The sequence below is a fragment of the Entelurus aequoreus genome, linkage group LG12 (genome assembly GCF_033978785.1).
Source record: "Entelurus aequoreus isolate RoL-2023_Sb linkage group LG12, RoL_Eaeq_v1.1, whole genome shotgun sequence".
Classification (NCBI taxonomy): domain Eukaryota; kingdom Metazoa; phylum Chordata; class Actinopteri; order Syngnathiformes; family Syngnathidae; genus Entelurus; species Entelurus aequoreus.
This window is the reverse complement of record NC_084742.1, coordinates 17,836,288-17,858,179: the sequence shown is the minus strand read 5'-3', so window position 1 is coordinate 17,858,179 and position 21,892 is coordinate 17,836,288. Positions and strand designations below refer to the sequence as shown.

The 21,892-nt window shown below is 38.0% G+C and overlaps 2 protein-coding genes across 4 annotated transcripts in view; both read left to right on the top strand.

Moving 5' to 3' along the window:
- The window catches only part of cpsf6 (cleavage and polyadenylation specific factor 6), a 42,473-nt gene extending 29,114 nt beyond the window's left edge, over window positions 1-13,359 (top strand). For 2 of the 3 annotated variants that reach the window (XM_062064923.1, XM_062064922.1), the window contains exon 11: window positions 11,644-13,358. The gene's annotated coding sequence lies outside the window, so the exon portion shown is untranslated. Of the gene's footprint in view, window positions 1-11,643 lie in introns of all 3 variants that reach the window. The other variant, XM_062064921.1, reaches the window with a different exon arrangement.
- Window positions 13,360-15,404: 2,045 nt separating this feature from the next.
- Window positions 15,405-20,321, top strand: yeats4 (YEATS domain containing 4). The gene is made up of 7 exons (XM_062066833.1): window positions 15,405-15,678; window positions 15,754-15,873; window positions 16,068-16,134; window positions 16,198-16,292; window positions 18,064-18,153; window positions 18,226-18,313; window positions 20,074-20,321. The coding sequence occupies exons 1-7, from the start codon at window positions 15,628-15,630 to the stop codon at window positions 20,241-20,243; spliced, it is 681 nt and encodes a 226-aa protein (XP_061922817.1). The 5' UTR covers window positions 15,405-15,627; the 3' UTR covers window positions 20,244-20,321.
- The last annotated feature ends 1,571 nt before the right edge of the window (window positions 20,322-21,892 follow it).

The window sequence follows — 21,892 nt, the reverse complement described above, 5'->3', positions numbered from 1 at the left end:
AATTGAGCCTTAATTTCCATTAGTCCACGTTTCTAATTGATGTGTAAAAATAGTTTCATGTTTAATTTTAGCAGCAGGGAATGCCAGTTGACCAGAAAAGTCATGTATTGAGGTAATAATGCTGCATTTAAACATGACACACATGGGGCCTTCAAAAAGTGCTTTATATATTACTAAAATGTACTCCTACTCAAAATGTTCTTTTGATTTTGCCTAATTTGTATTTTGGTAATGTGATTTTATGCATCTTATAAATGTTGCAATCGCTGCACCAAAAACATATCAGTGTTTTTATTTGTATTTTTGGCCATTCTCAGTTAAATCTGTAAACCTTTTTTCAAAATAACTGAATTCTCCAAATAATTATGCAGTTGTCTAGTTCAAATGTGATTTTCTGTATTGATATTTTTGGATCATTGTACCAATCTATATTGACTGTAGGTTGCAAAAAGTGTGGGGATTTCTTCATTTGCTGTATAAACTTACCTGGCAGTATACCTACCAGTTATTATAAAGGCAACGTTTCCAAGATTTAGTGATGTTTTGTAATCAATTGCATTGGTTAGGACTCGTTGATCAATCGGGTTCTTACGTTGCATCACTTTTGATGTTGTTTTGGAACGTATTTTGGTGTTTACTCCGAAAGCACAAAGTTGTTCTAAAGACGCCTCTCTTCACGTGTAGATAATCATCTGTATATTCCTGATGCATGTTTTGTTATCAATTTATTCTAAATGAAGCTGATTAAATGTCAAATAAATGTAAAGTACTTAACAACTATGGTTATTTCAAAAGGTAGCTGTCGGTGATTTACAATTTACAATCATATGACATTTTTGGATAATAATACTATAATTTAAAACGTATGACACTGTGTCCAGTGAGAACCTCTTATATAAATATGATCTATTTGGACTCCCCATTAAGTAGCTCAGTCTTTTTTGTTTGGGATCCTTTCATTCTCATCTTTAGTTAGAAATAGGATCTTTTTTCCCCTCCAAAACATTCTGTTAAGAACAAAGATCCTCAGTGGACACATGGTCATTTATTTTCATTTTCTATAGTGCATTCCAATTGAAAAAAGGAAATGGGCAAAAATGTTAATGTACTAAAGGCCAAATATGTCAACTTTCTATGTGTGTGGTGTCAGAGCGTGTACATGACCAAAACATTTCTGTGTTGATTACCTTATTTGGTACTGTCTTTGTTTTAAGGTTGCAATTGATTCTCATGTTTGCAGTGATTCTGTCATGCTGTGTAGTCCCTGTGAGGCAACCACTTAGTACAGTGGTACCCTAGTTTTCGTTAGTTATTAATTCCAAAAGGGCAAATGAAAACCGAAGCACTTTTTTCCATAAAAAATAATGTAAATCCAGTAAGCCCGTTCTAGCCACCCAACAAAATATAAAATTAATAAAGGAAACATTTAGGAACACTTATCTTTATTGAAGACTCTTGTTGGGGAAGACGTCGGGAGGCATTTTCTTCAGCAAGTGTGTTTCACAATTACCAAAGACATGGGATTCTTTAATGTACTCAATTCTGCGGAATGATACACCGGCAGAGATGAACTAGTTAAGGGCAGTGTTAAACCGTACGATAACCAGAACGCTATACTAAATTTTCTTGAAATGCTACAAAAAGTGGGGTGTACGAAAACGCAGGGTACCACTGTATCTGCTAAATAAATGTGACCCTTATGAGTGTTGACACAGGATAGCTTTCAAAGATCAATAATTGTTGTATTGCTCTCACATAGCGAAATCATTGTAAGTTTGAGGATGCTGTTGCCTCACAGGCATTACAAGAACTGTAAGGTCAACAGACCAGTTTTGACCCCCCAGGATTTCACGATGTTGCGATCACATCAATTAACGCAAATTACGCGTTGCCTTGTCATTTTTTCAAATGTCCACAATTTCCCTGTACATTGGCTAATGATCAACATTTTTACCAACCAATCACTTACTTGTTTACTTTGACAGAGATCCATTCATTCACTAATTTATTACTCATTTACCAACAAAAATCACAGCTATAGGTCTTTCTCAGCGGTTACTCAATGTTGTCACAGAAAATGCGGATAAACGTGTTGGAACACAAACGAAAGTTTACGATCGACTTTCAACCGTAAGACGTGCACAAATGCGCACGAGAATGTCTGCAGCTTGTGGACGACCGAGCAAACATCATGATAATAACGAGACAATATAATATTTTTGGTTTTAAAAACTATGCATGCATAAGTCTGAATTGGTCACATGTGTAAACAAACATATTAGCAGATGAAAAACACTGTTGGTTAAGATATGTAGGTATATATGCTAAGCGCGAATGTACACTTAATTAGTAACGATAATATTGAAAATAACTAATAGGCCTATGTACATTTAAGTAACTTAAAAGTGAGCACACTCTCTTCATCCATTTTTACAAAAGTCTGTCGTGTAAGGGGGATACTAGAAATGAAGATTGGATATACTCATAGTAGTCGGTGTACAAATTATGTACGGTAGTAATGTCTGTCAATGTACAAACATTTTTATTTTAAATGCAACTAAGGGATCTTTTGTTATTTGTTGAAATGCTGTGGTTTTTGGGGTTAGAGTTACAAAAAGCACTTAATACACTTACTACAAATTAATAAAATCACAAGCGGAGGTAATGTCATTAAAAGAAATACGCCTTACAAACACTGCAACTTTTGCTGCAACTTTTTAAAAATGTTGCCATGAAATCAGACATTTTAAGCCACAACAATCACAAAACAATTCTGCGAAATCCTGGAGGGACTGGTTAGTGTCATCATCATTGGGTGCTTTGACGTTGGTCCGATTTGAATTTGTTTGCTGTGCTACTATCATTAACCTACGTGTATATAACTAGCTACCGAGCAGTTGCACTTGTAAGATTTACATAGTTCAGTTAGGTACAAATCACATGGGCCTGTTTGTTTGAAAGTCTTATAAATGTGACAGGTTTCTGTGTATTTGTTACTTCTAGGCATAAACGCATATTTTAGAGGAATATATATGAAATTAGTGTCATCAGTCAGGCTTTCATCTGATTTATACATCCATTGTGTTTGGTAATGGTATATTCACGTGACTGTGATTGTGGCAATGAGTTGGAATAATTAAGTCATGTAAATGAAGCACACATTTAACTTGAAAAATTATACGTAAATGCAGATTACAAAAACAAAACCAGCCATACATTTCAAAAACCTCAGAGAGACATTGAAGGGGAGGGAGACATGTTGCATAGTGTGTAATATATTTATCATGAAAATTGTACAAATGTTTGCAGTCATTTGATGCTGTATTAATTGAATGAGTAGCATGTCTAATGAATATTGTGTATGATGGATGTCTGTACAAGTGTACTTTTCACTTTATAAAACAGCTGGCAAAAATGTGCATAAAGACAATACATTAACATGGCAAATTGTAGAAATAAGTAGCTTTTACAAAAACATGGTCCCTTGTTGGCACTTTGTGTAATACCATCAGGAAAATGTATATCACATGCATACTTTTTTGGCTACAACATCTTTAAACCTGGGAGAAATAACAAGTATTCAGGTTTTGTACTCATGGATTGTAACCAGATTGTAAGTATTCTCAGGGTATTGAATCAATTGCAACCAGACTGTTTGTTATCTTTGAAAATGTTTTGCCTCTCATTTGAGCAGACTTCATCATTTCCTGCTCAAAGACTAAATAGGACAGTTCTTGTCTGAAGGGATGACTGTCATTTGATGGCAGAAGTCTCACTTCACTGTATTTTACTAGATTGTCTTTTTGCATCCCAAAAGAGTCAAGCCATAATACCTGCATCCCACATCCTCCCCTCAGACTACAGTTGTCCTATCAAGCCTTTGACCATGAACTGATGAAGCCTGCTCGGATTAGAGTCAAATAATTTCCTAAAACAACCTTAACAGTCCAGTTAAGTGATTCAATGCCCTGCAAATACAATGACCTGATGAATGAGAACATTCTCAGGCAGATGGTAAGCTTAGCATAAAATTACTAAAATAAGAAATGAGAACAAGAGACAAAAACTATGTTTATTCAAAACTGCATTAAACTCAAAACAATCTGTTGTAAAACCATTGCCTGAAAAAAAAATCCTAATTTGTCCTTCAGGTCATTTTCTATCAGACAATTACTATCATGACCTCAGAGTGGTAAAGGCATAAAGGCTTTTATCTTTGAACGTGTTATCCCCTACTACCCAGAAAGGATGCAGTACGACAGAGGTTTTATGTTTAGTAGCAGATCCTAGGGGTTAGGCGATGCAAAATTTAGACGCTACACTATTAATTGGAATTTGAAATGCCCTACGACGGGGAAGGATCAGGCAAGCATTAAAGGGAAACTGCACTTTTTGGGGGGGAATTTTGCTTATTGTTCACAATCATTACGAAAGACAAGACAATATGTTTTTTATGCATTTTAACTTGTAAATAAAAGTCAGCTTATAATGGAGTCAATGGGAGGTCCTCTACCCGCCTATGAATCTAACGAAACATCCAAAAAGCGCCAACAATACTTAATTCACATTACGTGACTTGAATATTAAACACATATTAGCGATATTATTATAAGCGCTAACGCAGACAAACTATTTTTAGCGGCGCCGTGATCAGAGGAAGCTAATAACTTGTGCTGCTGTAATGACATCAGCGGCTGGTGAGCTGCTTTCCCGCCTCAAAGCTTGCGAAAGTTTATTTTAGATCATAAATAATGCTTCTCACCTGGATAGTAGAAGGATGAAGACATAATCTGACGAAATGGTCAACTTTGGCATCCAATTTAGACCTAGAATGGAGATTAAAAAAACACAAAGATGCTTGATCTGGGCTTGGGTCCACCCCACTTTTTTCTTCGTGAGAATCAAGAGTAATTCTAAATCTAAGTGGGAATATATGAACAGCCGAGCAGTCGGCATCATAGTGACAGCATATATTGTAAGCAGACTTTTGAAGGCATGTATTTTACTATTTAAAATGCATTGAAAAAACAAAAACGTGTAAGTATTGTGAATGATAGGCAAAATTCTAAAAAAAAAAAAAAAAAAAAAGTGCAGTTCCCCTTTACGACAAAGACAAAAGCAGTTTTGCCTTCCTGGCCAACCTCTGCAGCACTAGTGTGTTGTTGGAGGACTTGTTCAACTGTGTTGCCGATTTCAAAGACAAAAAGCTTTTTGCCTTTGTCATCATGAGGTCATGACAGTATAAATGTCTGACAAAATGACACCAAAGACAGATTTAGACTTTAGATTAGCCTGTGTTATTAGTTGGAATGATTGCAGTTTTGAATATATCGATGACTCACCATTTTTGTGTCTCTTATTTTTTCCCCATTTGCATTTTGATGCTGTACTTATTATTTGGTTACAATATACCAGCGCACAATGTAAGTACTTGTCATTCTCTGCGGGAATCCATGTTAGAGCACAAGAACAATTTCCTGTTTGTATGACATGCTCACGTCCATGCTGGGCCTGGACAGAACACAATCCAGTGGCCACACACTAACAAGTGTATCATGTATTTATTCGTATGTACAGTGGTACCTCGGTTTTAGTTATGCTACCAAAAAATTGGATGAAGATGTTTCCCTTAAAGATAATGTCAATCCAATTAATTTGTTCCAGTCACCCACAAGTACAAAACCAGTGAAGTTGGCACGCAGTGTAAATCGTTAATAAAAACAGAATACAATGATTTGCAAATCCTTTTCAACCTATATTCAATTGAATAGACTGTAAAGACAAGATACTTAACGTTCGAACTGGAAAACTTAATTTTTTTGCAAATATTAGCTCATTTGGAATTTGATGCCTGCAACATGTTTCAAAAAAACTGGCACAAGTGGCATAAAAGACTGAGAAAGTTGAGGAATGCTCATCAAATGCTTATTTGGAACATCCCACAGGTGAACAGGCTAATTGGGAACAGGTGGGTGCCATGATTGGGTATAAAAGAAGCTTCCATGAAATGCTCAGTCATTCACAAACAAGGCTGAGGCGACGGTCACCACTTTGTGAACAAATGCGGGACCAAATTGTCGAACAGTTAAAGAACAACATTTCTCAACAAGCTATTGCAAGGAATTTAGGGATTTCACCACCGACAGTCCGTAATCTCATCAAAAGGTTCAGAGAATCTGGAGACATCACTGCACGTAAGCGATGATATTACGGACCTTTGATCCCTCAGGCAGTACTGCATGAAGAAGTGACATCAGTGTGTATAGGATATCACCACATGGGATCAGGAACGCTTCAGAAAACCACTGTCAGTAACTACAGTTTGTCACTACATCTGTAAGTGCAAGTTAAAACTCTACTATGCAAAGTGAAAGCCATTTATTAACAACACCCAGATACGCCGCCGGCTTCGCTAAGATGGACTGATGCAAAGTGGAAAAGTGTTCTGTGGTCTAACGAGTCCACATTTCAAATTTGTTTTTGGAAACTGTGGACGTCGTGTCCTCCGGACCAAAGAGGAAAAGAACCATCCGGATTGTTATAGGCGCAAAGTTCAAAAGCCAGCATCTGTGATGGTATGAGGGTTTATTAGTGCCCAAGGCAGGTTTTGAAGCAATATATGTTGCCATCCAAAGTTAAAGTCCGAACGATCGTTACACACACACACTAGATCTGGTGAAATGTGTTCTTTGCATTTGACCCATCCCATGTTCACCCCCTGGGAGGTGAGGGGAGCAGCAGCACGCGCTGCGCTCTGGAATCATTTGGTGATTTAAGCCCCAATTTCAACCCTTGATGCTGAGTGCCAAGCAGGGAGGCATTTTTTAAAGTCTTTGGTATGACTCGGGTTTGAACTCACCACCTTACAGTCTCAGGGCGGACACTCTAACCACAAATCTAATCACTGAGCTGCAACGTTATCATGGACGCCCCTGCTTATTTTAGCAAGACAATGCCAAGCCACATGTTACGACAGCGTGGCTTCTTAGTAAAAGGGTGCGTACTAGACTGGCCTGCCTGTAGTCCAGACCTGTCTCCCATTGAAAATGTGTGGCGCAATAGGAAGCCTAAATTACCACAACGGCATACTTGCCAACCTTGAGACCTCCAATGTGGGGGGTGGGGGCGTGGTTAAGAGGAGAGTATATTTACAGCTAGAATTCACCAACTCAAGTATTTCATATATATATATATATATATATATATATATATATATATATATATATATATATATATATATATATATATATATATATAAAAGAAATACTTGAATTTTAGTGTTCATTTATTTACACATATACACACACACAACACTCATCTACTCATTGTTGTACTTGAAAGTACAATGCTTTGTTAAGGGTTGAATTGTCCATCCTCTTTCTATTCTCTGTCACTATTTTTCTAACCATGCTGAACACCCTCTCTGATGATGCATTGCTGTGTGGCACGCACAAAAGTGCTTTCATCAAATGCACGAGAGTGTGGAATCTTCCATCTCTCCCTAGCATGGCCCAAAACCGGTCAATCCTTGCTTCCTGGGGAAGATCTTCCCCGGCAAGCAATTGGTACTCCAGTACTTGTACCCGGAGGCTGGTCAGGTCCAATCGCAGCTGCGGCAGCCTTTTTTTGGGGGGGCGTGGCCTCCAGCTCTGGCTGAATACCGGGAGTTTGTCGGGAGAAAATCTCTGTCGGGAGGTTGTCGGGAGAGGCGCTGAATATCGGGATTCTCCCGCTAAAAACGGGAGGGTTGGCAAGTATGCACAACGGAGACCTCGGACTGTTGAACAACTTAAGCTGTACAGCAAGCAATAATGGTAAAGAATTCCACCTGAAAAGCTTCAAAAATTGGTCTCCTCAGTTCCTAAACGCTTACTGAGTGTTGTTAAAAGGAAAGGCCATGTAACACGGTGGTAAAAATGCCCGTGTGCCAACTTTTTTGCAATGTGTTGCTGCCATTAAATTCCAAGTTACTGATTATTTGCCAAAAAAAAAATAAGTTTCTAAGATCGAACATTAAATATCTTGTCTTTGCAGTCTATTCAATTGAATATAAGTTGAAAAGGATTTGCAAATCATTGTATTCTGTTTTTATTTACGAATTACACAACGTGCCAACTTCACCGGTTTTGCGTTTTGTATGAGCACAAAACACATTTTGAGATTTCACATGCAGAAAACAATGTTAAATACTTAGTTAGAACTGATGAAGGAAATGACAAACATGTCATATCAACTTTACTTTTTATTTATAACTTTGTTAGCGGAGAAGGAAAGAGTGACACGGACCCCACCTTTCTGCTTTGTTTTGAGTTCTTTCTTGAATTCAGTAGTGTTTTTCACCTTACTGTCAAAGTTCTTGCACTTTCAACTTATTCAGCTATTGTATTCAATAGAAAAGAACACAGACTTTTAGTTGGAAAAGAACTACAGTAATACTTCAACTTACTCAATTGGTTCTATGACCAAGCTCGTAACTCAAATTAGCGTCGCCTGTTGAAATATATTGAAATCAATTTTATCCAAAACATCACAATTTTGGCATGTACCATGCCATTTAGAAAGAAAAACAAAGTTTTAGATATTTTATGAAAAACAATACAAATAAAATGTAGTGCAGACTACAGTAGTTTTATGAAGAAATGTAATAATAATGTACAGTATTTACCTTGAGAGGTAAATGGAGATTTTGCACTAGAAGTGGTCGTTCAAACTTTGGATGGCGGACTAAAACGGTATCTCCTATTAGCCGTTTCCCTGTTTGTTTTGGTGTCCTTGGCTGCAGCTTCAGTGTGATGCCGACGGTCTGTGTCCGAGCTGCCTCGCCTGGTCGGCTGGACGATCGGTCGTGTTTTTGATTGTTATGGGGTGTAACGGTTTTGTGGATACCGCTGTATTTCTGTTTCAAAGTCTTTACAATAATACCGTGACGTTATCAAACAAAAACTTGGTTGCTAGTTTTTTTATGGTTCTTTAGCTTTGGCCGGGTCTGAAAATAAACTACATCTCCCAGAATTACCTGTGCAGCGCAGGACCGGCAAGGTGGGGGTGTTAAATGCTGTTCGCAGGAACTGAAGTGTGTTTGTAGTAGATGAGAAGAATTGCTGTTTTGGACATTTCATCAAAATCTGTCCATAACTTTTTTAGTTATGTTGCTAGCGAACAGACAAACAAAACCTGGCGAAAACATAATCTCTCTGTTGGAGGTAATAAACTCTGCGTTCTGCAAAGAAAAGAGCACCACTTTCGTCTTGAGCGTTTCCTACGCGACACACCCAGCTGGTCATGTCGCAAAAAAACCTTTACATTGCGGTAAATGCGAATAAACTGAAAAAAATACTGGATGAATCCTCAATCCATCCATTCATTTTTCCACCGCTTGTCTCTCTCGATGTCGCGGGGGTACTGGAGCCTATCCAGCTGCACTCAGGCGGTAGGCAGGGTACACCCTTGGCTGGACAAGTCCCCACATCATAAACGGTCACTCAGAAAATATATTTGAAGCCAGCAAAGCCAAACATCAGTTCATGAGGTATTTACATTATTACAAGTTTTTGTTAGTTAACTTTTCTGAGAACATGCATTTTTCAAACTAATATAAACATGTCCACTGTTGAGAGGATAATGCTTCTCAGGAAGTAAAAGTTGAAAGACACTAAAGTGAACATTCTTGTTTTACACTGGATGGTTAATAGTTTGATTTGCAACACTAAATTGGCCCTAGTGTGTGAATGTGGTCTGTCTATCTGTGTTGGGCCTGCAATGAGGTGGCGACTTGTCCAGGGTGTACATTGCCTTCCGCCCGAGTGCAGCTGGGATAGCCTCCTGCCTCCCCGCCACCCTTAAAGGGACAAGCGGTAGAAAATGGATGGATGCATTTACATTGTCAATTTAAAGACACAACTAGGTCTTTTTTTTTATATTGGCTTGAAACTGTTTCTGCACAATTCTTTGCACTTAAACACACATGTTTATAGTAATAGATATGATTAGAACATTTGGGTATTATGTTTGTGTTCAATTACAGTATGTGTGTTTATCTTAAACATCCCTGCCACTTTATTTTACACACTATGCATTTTTTGGGACATATACCACAATAATAATCGGACCATGGCCTTAAGGGATGTTTAGGATAAACACACTTGCTGTAATTGAACACTAACATAATGCTAATATGTTCTAGTCATATTTATTACGACAAACAAGTATTTTTAAGTGCTAAGAATTGTGTGGGAACATCCACGGTGTCTCTCAACTTTTACTTTCATATAAGCAGTGTCCTCTACAGCTCACATTATTTCTATCAGTTTTTAAAATGCGGTTTCTCAGGAAACTCACATTTTAACTTTTAATAATGTAAATACCTCACAAATAGTCGTTTAGCTTTACTGGCATCATCTTTTCCGGGTGATGGTAGCTTATCTAGGAGCTTCGATGTGCAGCAATTGCTAAAAAGTTATGAATAGATTTTGAAAAGAAAAATACTCTTATCGACTACTAAGTGGAACACACTTCACTTCCTGCTTTCTCTTTCGCTAAACGCCCCCACATTACGGACCGCGCTGCGCAGAGGATTCTAAGCGGAGTAGTTTATTTTCAGACCCGCCAAAGTAAAATAGCCAAAAAAAAACTACTCACCAAGTCTTCAATTGATACCGTCACGCGTCACGGCATTATTGAGAAGATTTTGAAACCGTAATACTGCGATGCCTACTAAACCGTTTCATCCCTACTTAATATCGTGATAATATCGTACCGTGAGATTTTGATACCGTTACATCCCTATTATTTGTGTCTTTTTCTGTTCTGTGGGTGTCCAGCGCTTTTTCTCGATGCTCTCCTTCGCACTCCCTCTCTTTGTTTAACATGGATGAAGATCAGGGTCGTGTCAACCTATGGCTGTGGGATGTTCCTGACTATTGCCGGCCGGATGTTTTGAGCCTGATTTTGTGGGTTCTTACTGGTTTTCGCTTCGCCAGCTAGCGGTGAGAGGCTAGTAACTCTTCTTTTTTTTTTTTTTACTTTAAACATACTTGGAACTCAAGTTTTATGAACACAACTTAATGCAGAATTAAAATCCCAGAGACCGCTGATTTCTCCAAATACTGAGTTAGAGCACTTGTGTATTGAAGTACCACTTTACCGTCAACCAGGGATTATGTCATAGAGGGGCGACTGAGTAGAATGGTTTCTGGGCGAGGAATTGAGGGCGGGCAAATGCAGATATATCATGTACTTATGTTTGTAATGAAGACAACTATACTCTCGCAAACACACGGGATTCTTTGTTTAAGCACTCAATTACACATAAATGATACACGGGTAAACAGCCTACAGCGCAATGTTTACGGTCTATAAAAACCGATGCAAACTTTTGGTAAGAAAAATATTAATCGAAAACCATATTCTGCGCAAAGTGGGGCGTACAAAAACCTGAGGTACTACTGTATATGTAAAGTCTGAACACAGTAATGACTTTTTGCTGGCAAAGTGATTGTCAAGTGTGCCCAGCCCTTGTGTGCGCGTTCACGCTTCACACTGTCAGTGTGTAGTGACGTGTAGCCGTGTGGTGAGGGGGGAGAGAGTGTTGACTGTTGCGCTGCCTCGAGACCAAACTCCACCCTCCGTTTTGACACCTTTCAGCTCGCCACCTTTACACCATTGGACAGAAGGACAAAAGGAGGAGGGACTTCAGCACCCCCACCCAACACAACGTGCATGAGTGGACACTCAAACCACAAGGATGCCATCTCTTCCTCTACCATCTCTCCTCACGTTCTCCGCCTCCTCTGCCCATCCTTCTCTCTCTCTGTTCATTTAGTGTGCAGAGTGGATGAAGGACCATGCCCCCAGCCCCTTTCTCTCTCCCTCTCCACCATATGTAAGGCTACTATCTTTCCACTCTTACTTTTATAATGTTTTATTTCATGTGATGTGTGCTTATTATCTCTCTGTGGCAACAAAACAATAAAAGTGGCCCACTTTTCCTCTTGACAGAAGACACACATGACAGACATCCTTGTTTTTGTTTTTTTGATTTGCTACTGTACTGTGTACACTTGGTTTATTAGAGAGCAGTTTTTATATAGGGTACATGCTGTTTTCTCAACCCCTCCCCTCCTTATTCATTCTTCTCATGCTTAGTATGTTTATAAATGTCTCTCTGCGTTAAGTCTAGATGGTGTTGTAATAAAACATGTTTACTGAGGTACACGTTTTGGCAACTGGCTCGTTTATATGAAATGTATTTTACTTTTACTGAAGATTGATGTTGTCGAGCACTGTAGGTATCCCTTTTTTATTTAATGGATGCCTTTTATTTCAAGGTAAGACTAAAGTATTGAATGTACTATTGTGCGCTGACCCCCTTGACAAATGTGTATATGCATATTACTTGAACCACTGAATGCATCATTTTGCTGTTTTTGTGTTTGTGTGTGTGTACTTGTGCCAGATAACTAAAGTAATTTTTTTTTTTTACATTCATTTTTTTTGATAGTTATTGAAATTCCGTTGACGTTACTGTAGTTTCCAGTCATTGTACTGCAGCTTTAAATTATACTGCACTGTAATGCTTTCCTGCTGTGCAGAAGCACTTCATATTCACAAGCACAGTTGGCACCCTATTTTATTTGTCCATTTTATCTGTATTGTTAGCATATAACATATTTTGATATGGTTTGATTTTCTTGTGGCTTTTTGTTTTTTTATGTGAATAGTTTTCTTTTCAAAATGCATGTTTCTATTGGGATGACTTTGCTGAAAGATGCCTCAATGGAAGGCATTGTACTCATTGAGCATTACTGTTGTACAGCTTTTTTTTTTATTGTAAGTCAAACATTTAAAATAATTGTATTGTCCTGGCAGCAGTATTTTATCAGTGTTCTATGTTCACATGTTGATCATGTGCAGTAACTGTGAAACACAAAACGGGTCAAAGTTGCCTCAAAAGGGGGTCCCTGGACACCTCATTTGTGCTAAAATGAGCTTTAAAGCTCTACAATGTGTGTTTGCACCATGTATGTTTGCACTTCTGTTCTCCACAGTGCACAAGGTAAGTGTTTGCAGGTATTATTTACTACACAAGAAGAGGAGAGACATTCAGGTGCAATTGTTACTATTTTTACTACTATACTTGAATCTTAAACTGGCAGTTGATTGTAACATTTGCAAGGCAATAATTTACAGATTACTAGGATTTTCTTCTGAGTTAGTATGAGAGGAGCTATTTTACTACAGAAAAAACCTGCAATTGGGCAGCAGTACAAATATTTTTGCTTATAAAATATTTTAAATTAATGCCATGTAAAGCGGTATTTTATGTGAATGGAAAGATCAAGGCTGGCCAAAAATAAATATTACAAGTTCACTTTGGTTTGTGGCTTTTTTTTTTCCTCTTTCTTTTCTTACATGGTTTTACTCAATAACTGCTGATTTGCCATTACTCAACATTTACCGATAATTTCTAATCATTTGCTATTGTGACAGGCAAATCCGACAATTTAGTTGTATTACAAAACTTTTTTTTTTGGAGTATTGGAGGATTTCTTAAATGCTTTGTAAATGTATATGAATGGAAAGTTCAAGACTGCCCAAAAAGGAATATTACAAAATCTCTTGAGGCTTTTTTACATGAACTGAAATTAACTAATTTGCAAGTTCTCCTTATCAAAATCATCTTTATTGGCCACGTATGTCACAATTTGCTCTTGTAACAGAGATAAATCCCACAATTGTGCTTATTATAACACATTTTTAATACTATTGTAAGTTTCATGTATTCAGACAAATTTCTTACATGAAACCGTATTTTATGTAAATAGGAAAAACAAAGGCTGCTCAAAAATTTTATTAAATTGTTTTGTGGCTTTTATTTTTACATTTACTCAAATAACTACTGTTTATTTGCAAGTCCTCCATAAAATGTACTACTAATGTGTCAATCAAAATCATCTTTATGGGCCTTGTACGCAAGTTGCTCGTGTAATATAGACAAATCTCACAAAGGCACTTATTATAAAACCACAGTTGTGCTTATTATAAAACATTAAATGCTATTGTAGGTTTACTTATATTCAGACAAAATTCCTTAAACAGTATTTTGTGAGAATGGAAAATTCAAGGCCGCTCAAAAATGTATTTTGACTTTATTTTATTTTTTTAGAATAACTCAAATAATTACTGTATTCGCAATTCTCGCTTCACATTTGTCGATAACTTGTAAATAGTTGCTCTTGTAACATAGTCACCAACTTGTGACTTGAAAGGTTTTCTTAAATTCAGAAAAATGCCTGTATAAAACAATATGTTTGCATAGAAAGATTAAGGCTGTCCAAACAGTTAATATAACAGTGTTTTGTGGCATTTTATTTTATATTTAGTTGTATTTAATTAATTCGCAATTGCTGCTTAATATGTACTAATAATTGAATAATAATCACTAATAAATATGAGCGATCTTTAAAATATGATTCCCTAATTTGTAGCTCGTCACTCGTCATCAATCTTCTTTGCTCGATGATTATACCTATTTTGTCATGTAAATTGTATAAAGTGTGTAAAGAAATATTTGAAACTTGCTTGTGGTAACCTGATTCACGCCGGATACAATAATCCGTTGCACTTCCTGTGCTACCGGACGTGCAGTTGATTGATTGAAGCTTTTATTAGCAAATTGCAAGGAAATAAAATACATTTTATGAATCGGTAAGGGACAAGCGGTAGAAAATAGATGGGTACAGTTTACAGCGTGCAGTACATATTCCGTACCCGAGTAAATAATGCAATTTGTTTAAATCGGGGTTTTGATTGAAACTTATTAGTAGATTGCACAGTACAGTACATATTCCGTACAATTGACCACTAAATTGTAACACCCGAATAAGTTTTTCAACTTTAAATCGGGGTCCACGCTAATCAATTCATGGTGCGACTGAGCAGAACTATCAGAATCAGAAATACTTTATTAATCCCCGAGGGGAAATTAAATCGGCACAATACAGTCATCATACAAATCCCTCATCAAAACTAGACTCACTAATAAACATAATAGCAGTGTTGCTGCTATTGGTTGATTGAAACTTTTATTAGTAGATTGCACAGTACAGTACATATTCCGTACAATTGACCACTAAATGGTAACACCCGAATAAGTTTTTCCAACGTGTTTAAGTCGGGGTCCACGTTAATCAATTCATGGTATTGCCATTTAATTAATAACGGGGGTAAAAAAAAATGGAATTTGTCAAATAAGACCTATTGTTTTACAAATAAGGCCACGGTACGAAGACTGTCTTGTGATGTAAATTGAATAAATCCATCCATTTCCTACCGCTTGTCCCTTTCGGGGTCGCGGGGCGTGCTGGAGCCTATCTCAGTTGCATTATAAAGTAGTGTAATTGAAAAACAACATACCGGAACGCAGAACTATTGCAGCAACCTGATGCACACCGGACATGAATACACGTTGCACTTCCTCTTCTACCGGAAGTGCAGCTGTGTTGTTAGTATTGCCATGTAACTGTTAAAACGACGCGCGGCAGAAATATGGAGTTTCTTTGTCAAACAAAAACAAGAAGCGCTTTTTAAATATTTCAAGGCGTAAATGGACGTAATTTCCCGTGTAATATGTTTAAAAAGATGACCGAATTTGGTCCAGATTCCGGGGGGCGCGTTAAGGTAAACAAAGGAGAGCGGCAGTCATTTCCTTTCCTCGTCATCACGTCTTCTACTATTTGCCTTCTTCTTGTGCAGGGAGTCACTATCGTGAAGCCTATCGTGTTTGGAAATGTCGCCCGCTACTTTGGGAAGAAGCGAGAGGAAGACGGACACACTCATCAGTGGTCTGTGTACGTCAAGCCCTACAGAAACGAGGTAAAAACGGATTCATACTCACGTATTCATGACTTTTAAACAACAACACTCTACTTACCGTGAATTGATTAACGTGGACCCCGAATTAAACACGTTGAAAAACTTATTCGGGTGTTACCATTTAGTGGTCAATTGTACGGAATATGTACTGTACAATCTACTAATACAAGTTTCAATCAAATCTGTCTGTCCAGGATATGTCAGCATATGTGAAGAAGATCCAGTTTAAGCTACACGAGAGCTATGGCAACCCCTTGAGAGGTGAGTGCGTTAAAAAGCACATTTGCTGGCAATATGTTTGTTGGCATGTTCCTTTTTGTGCAGTGGTGACCAAGCCGCCGTATGAGATCACAGAGACCGGATGGGGAGAGTTTGAGATCATCATCAAGATCTTCTTCATTGACCCCAATGAAAGACCTGTGAGGAAACACCAACTCAGCCTACAGGACACACTTAGATGCTATTCAATAGTCATATGTAGAGATGTCCGATAATATCGGCCGATAAATGCTCTAAAATGTAATATCGGAAATCTTCGGTTTCAAAAAGTTAAATTTATAACTAAAACGCCGCTGTGTACACGAACGTAGGGAGAAGTACAGAGCGCTAATAAACCTTAAAGGCACTGCCTTTGCATGCCGGCCCAGTCACATAATATCTACGGCTTTTCACACACACAAGTGAATGCAAGTCATACTTGGTCAACAGCCATACAGGTCACACTGGGGGTGGCTGTATAAACAACTTTAACACTGTTACAAATATGCGCCACACTGTGAAACCACACCAAACAAGAATGACAAACACATTTCGGGAGAACATCCGCACCGTAACACAACATAAACACAACAGAACAAATACCCAAAACCCCTTGCAGCACTAACTCTTCCGGGATGCTACAATATACACCCCCCGCTACCCCCCCTCCCCCACACCTCACCTCAACCCCGTTACCCCAACCCCACCCACCTCAACCTCCTCATGCTCTCTCAGGGAGAGCATGTCCCAAATTCCAAGCTGCTGTTTTGAGGCATGTTAAAAAAAATAATGCACTTTGTGACTCAGTGCCATGTTTGCATTTTTTTTCCAAAACTTGAGTTGATTTATTTTGGGAAACCTTGTTACATTGTTTAATGCAGTGTTTTTCAACCTTTTTTGAGCCAAGGCACATTTTTTGCGTTAAAAAAATCCGGAGGCACACCACCAGCAGAAATTGTTAAAAAAAACGAAACTCAGTTGACAGTAAAAAGTTGTTGTCGCAATTGTCGGATATGAATTCAAACCATAACCAAGCATGCATCAATATAGCACTTGTCTCAAAGTAGGTGTACTGTCACGACCTGTCACATCCCGCCGTGACTTATATTGAGTTTTTCTGTGTTTTCCTGTGTGTGGTGTTTTAGTTCTTGTCTTGCTCTTCTATTTTGGTGTTGATTGTCATGTCATGTACGGATGTACTTTGTGGACGCCATCTGCTCCACATGCTGTAAGTCTTTGCTGTCGTCCAGCATTCTGTTTTTGTTTACTTTGTAGCCAGTTCAGTTTTAGTTTCGTTCTGCATAGCCATCCCTAAGCTTCAATGCCTTTTCTTAGGGGCACTCACCTTTTGTTTACTTTTGGTTTAAGCATGAGATACCTTTTTATCTGCACACTGCCTCCCGCTGTTTCCGACATCTACAAAGCAATTACCTACCAGGTGCCACCTTTGATTGATTGATTGAGACTTTTATTAGTAGGTTGCACAGTGAAGTACATATTCCGTACAATTGACCACTAAATGGTAACACCCGAATAAGTTTTTCAACTTGTTACCTACTGATATGGAAGAGTATTACACGGCTACTCTGCCGAGCTCTAGGCAGCACCGACACTCAACAACAACACATCATTTGCAGATTATGATTACTGGTTTGCAGAAAATATTTTTAATCCAAATAGGTGAAATTAGATGATCTCCCACGGCACACCAGACTGTATCTCACGGCACACTAGTGTGCCGCGGCACAGTGGTTGAAAAACACTGGTTTAATGCATCCAGCGGGGCATCACAACAAAATTAGGCATAATAATGTGTTAATTCCACGACTGTATATATCGGTATCGGTTGATATCGGAATCAGTAATTAAGAGTTGGACAATATCGGATATCGGCAAAAAAAGCCATTTCTATTCATATGTTTGCCTCTCCAGGTGACCCTGTACCATCTGCTGAAGCTTTTCCAGTCGGACTCCAGTGCCATGCCAAAGAAGACAGTGGTGTCGGAGTTCTATGATGAAATGGTGAGGCTGCTTTGGCAATCCAGACTGGAGCAGTGCATGTTTTCATATTTGATTTCCGTTTTGTGGCCTCAGATCTTCCAGGATCCTACAGCAATGATGCAGCAGCTCCTGACCACAACGAGACAACTCACACTGGGAGCCTACAAACACGAGACAGAGTGTAGGTGCTCACACCTGCTGTTAGAATGATCACAGCTTGTATTATACATGAGTTATTGGGTGGATGATAAAAGTACACTTCAGTCACTAACTGTCCTACAAAGAAGATGAGGTAGAATAATACATCATTTTAGTTATAATAGAGAACACACAAACCTTTATTTGTGAAATCCAAAAATACGGAAACTTAATGAACTGGTGCAGCTGCAAACAGCAAACGTAATGTATAAAGCGAACAATAACAACAACAAAATAATGGCTTTAAATGGCATCAAAACACGTTAAATGTTCAAACAATTGCAATTGGCAACAAAAAAGACAACAAAACAAACCACCCGACCCAGTTTTTCCTATTAGCGGAAAAAAATGCACTTCAAGATGTTTGATATTTATTGAAGTGCATTTTTTGCTAACAGAAATTGAGAGTTCATTTAATTTACTATTTAATTAACCTATTTAGCGAATTAAGTTATTGACCTTCCATTTACAATGCTAAATATACTACAGTACTGAAAAATATGTTTATTGCGTTTGAACAGGTTGCTTGCGTTATTATTATGTTCTGATTACATTAGTGCTTAGTTTGGCCAAAGTTAAAGTAAATACACTTTTCAACTATTCAACAATTGTATGCTTTTGTCTACCGGTGTATATAGTAACGATCTGCAGTAGGACATGGGCAATACATTTATTCTAAGTTGTATTAAAAAGCATTCAATTAGGTTTGTTAATACCTGCCGAAACACAGAACCTGTTCTTCAGCAATGTACATCAATTCTGCACAACCAAAGAGGAGAAATAAAACCTTAAATGGCGCGTACAACACTTTAGCATATCTGTATGTGGAATTAAAATATGGAATGGATTACGCAAATAAATCCAACAAAGCACCAATATGATTCAGTTTAAGAGACTTCAAATTCACAAAGTAAACAAGAACAATTATGATGAACATCTTGAACCTTTTTTTTTTTTAGATGATTATTTATGTATTTAATATTTGTTTACTTATTTGTATATCACTTATTTACTGTTCTTTTACAAACAGAGAACAAGGAAATGGGATGAAATTGCTATGGTATGAAAAGGGGTAGGATTAAAAAAGCTCTGCTTCTTCCTCCTCCTTTTTGGACATTCTGTAATTAAAACTGGAAATATGTGATGCATTACATTGTGTCGTATGCATGTTCAAAATAAACTGAAAGTGAACTGATCAAAGAAGTGTTTTAAAACACCTCATAACATGTCCCCTTTAAGGAAACATTTTAAAAAATGGAGAATGTGCTGAAACAAAACATAAAATGTTGGTACGGATTACGCAAAGAACTCAATGATAATATTAAGTACATTCATGCAATAATAATGCAATTACACATATGATCCGAAACAGTTCCAACTAAAAAAGTATATGAAGTATTAAGAATCTTGTATATGAAGTATATGTATATGAATATGAAGTATTAAGAATCTTAAACCTTAATAATAAATTAGTTATACACAACCATCTGCTGCATATGCATTTATTTATTAATGTTACAGATTGAACACAGGAAGTGAATGAAAGTATTAGTAGTAGATGTGAAACGGAGAAGAGGGAGGACTAAATAAGCTCTGCTTCTTTCTACTCTTTATCAGACAGGATTTGCTGCAAAACTATAAATGTAGAACTCTTATTATTGTGTAGTCTTATATCCATGTTTGAAAATAAACAAACAATGAATAAAATGAAAGCTTCATTGTTGTTAACGTCTTGTGGTGTAGTTGTCGAGCTGGAGCAGAGGACAAAGGAGAAGATGGAGGTGGCCAAGAAGAGGACCAGTCAGGAGATCACGGAACTGAAAGACAAGCTGAAAGCCAGCAGGGAGAACATCAACCACCTCAAGATGGAGATCAGGAAATTGGAGGAAGATGGAGATCACAAAGACCACTGACTGCTCCGTTAAAAGGATGTTTTTCAAATTTGATTTGGCTGTTGGTTCTTTTATATTTTCATTAAAAAAATGCTATTATTGTGATGTTGTCTTAACTGACATTGAATGTGCTTCATCTAGTAGTTCAAGGAATGTTGGACAAATCAGTTGTCTTCAGAGTTCTACATTTAATTATATATTCATTTACATTATTGCATAAGTGTAACATTTTTCCTGCAGGCGAATTGTAATCGCCGTTTATTTAAAAAGAGCTACAAATCCTCCCAGACGTTTAACACACCGCTATATGTTCTATGTACATGGACTTGTACATGACGTACATCAGTGTGTGAGTGTGTGCGTGAATGGGCGAATGTGGAAATAGTGCCAAAGCGCTTTGTGTACCTTGAATATAGAAAAGCGCTGTACAAATATATACCATTTACTTTTTTGTCAGTGAACTATGGTTAAAAGTCAAGAGGGAAAAGCGGTAAAAATTGGATGGATGAATGAATGGATATTTTAGTTTTCCTGTGCCAAAGTGTCCTGTCCAGCCTGTTAGAAAAGAGAAGTGTAGGATACTTATTTTGTTGCCTTATTTGTATTTGACTTTATTTCATGTTTAGGTAGAATATTCCATCCATCCATTTTCTACCGCTTGTCCCTTTCGGGGTCGCTGGAGACTATCTTAGCTGCATTCGGGCGGAAGGCGGGGTACACCCTGGATAAGTCGCCGCCTCATCGCAGGGCCAACACAGATAGACAACTTTCACGCTCACATTCACACACTAGGGACAATTTAGTGTTGCCAGTCAACCTGGAATATTATCAAGGGAAACCAGTTTTCTTTAAGTAATATAGAAATTGATCAGTTGTTTTATCTATTTTATGGAGGAATGTAGTTCATCGGGGCAGCACAGTGGAACAGGTTTAGTGCATGTGCCCCACAATACTAAGGTTGTGAGTTCAATCCCAGGCTCGGGATCTTTCTGTGTGGTCCCTAGTGTGTGAATGTTGACTATCTGAGCTTACTTGCCAACCCTCCCATTTTTAGCGGGAGAATCTCGGTATTCAGCGCCTCTCCCGGCAGACATTTTCTCCCGACAAACTCCCGGTATTCGGCCGTAGCTGGAGGCCACGCCCCCTCCAGCTCAATGCGGACCTGAGTGGGGACAGCCTGTTCTCACGTCCGCTTTCCCACAATATAAACAGCTTGCCTGCCCAATGACGTCATAACATCTAGGGCTTTCAGGGAGTAGAGTGCACAACTGCGCACACAACAAGGAGACAAAGCAGAAGAACGAGGAAATTACAGACATGGCAACGCCGTCGACGAGCAAGATGAAGAAATACGCTTGCAAGTTCCAAAACGAATGGAAACAAGAATTTCAGTTCATCCAGGACAGTTCGAAGGGGAAGGTGTATGTTGCCTGTAAATATGTAGAACAGACTTCTCCATTGAACACGGTGGCCGAAATAATATACTCATCACAGGCCCGGCCCTAACCAATCTGGCGCCCTAGGCAAGATTTTAGGTGGCGCCCCCCACATCGGCAGTGAAGTGTATATACTCACAAGAAACCGAATAGCTTTGTCTTTGACCTTTTTTTTTTTACTTAAAGAAAGCAAATTAAAAATCAGAATAGTTAACAAGATAACAAAAAATATGG

What these genes read in the sequence shown, in the direction of transcription:
- yeats4 (XM_062066833.1), top strand. Translation starts at nt 15,628, where the DNA reads ATGTTTAAAAAGATGACCGAATTTGGTCCAGATTCCGGGGGGCGCGTT. An exon ending in TTGACCCCAATGAAAGACCT is followed by an intron (nt 16,293 to 18,063) that starts GTGAGGAAACAC and finishes TTGCCTCTCCAG; the next exon opens with GTGACCCTGTACCATCTGCT. An exon ending in CGGAGTTCTATGATGAAATG is followed by an intron (nt 18,154 to 18,225) that starts GTGAGGCTGCTT and finishes TTGTGGCCTCAG; the next exon opens with ATCTTCCAGGATCCTACAGC.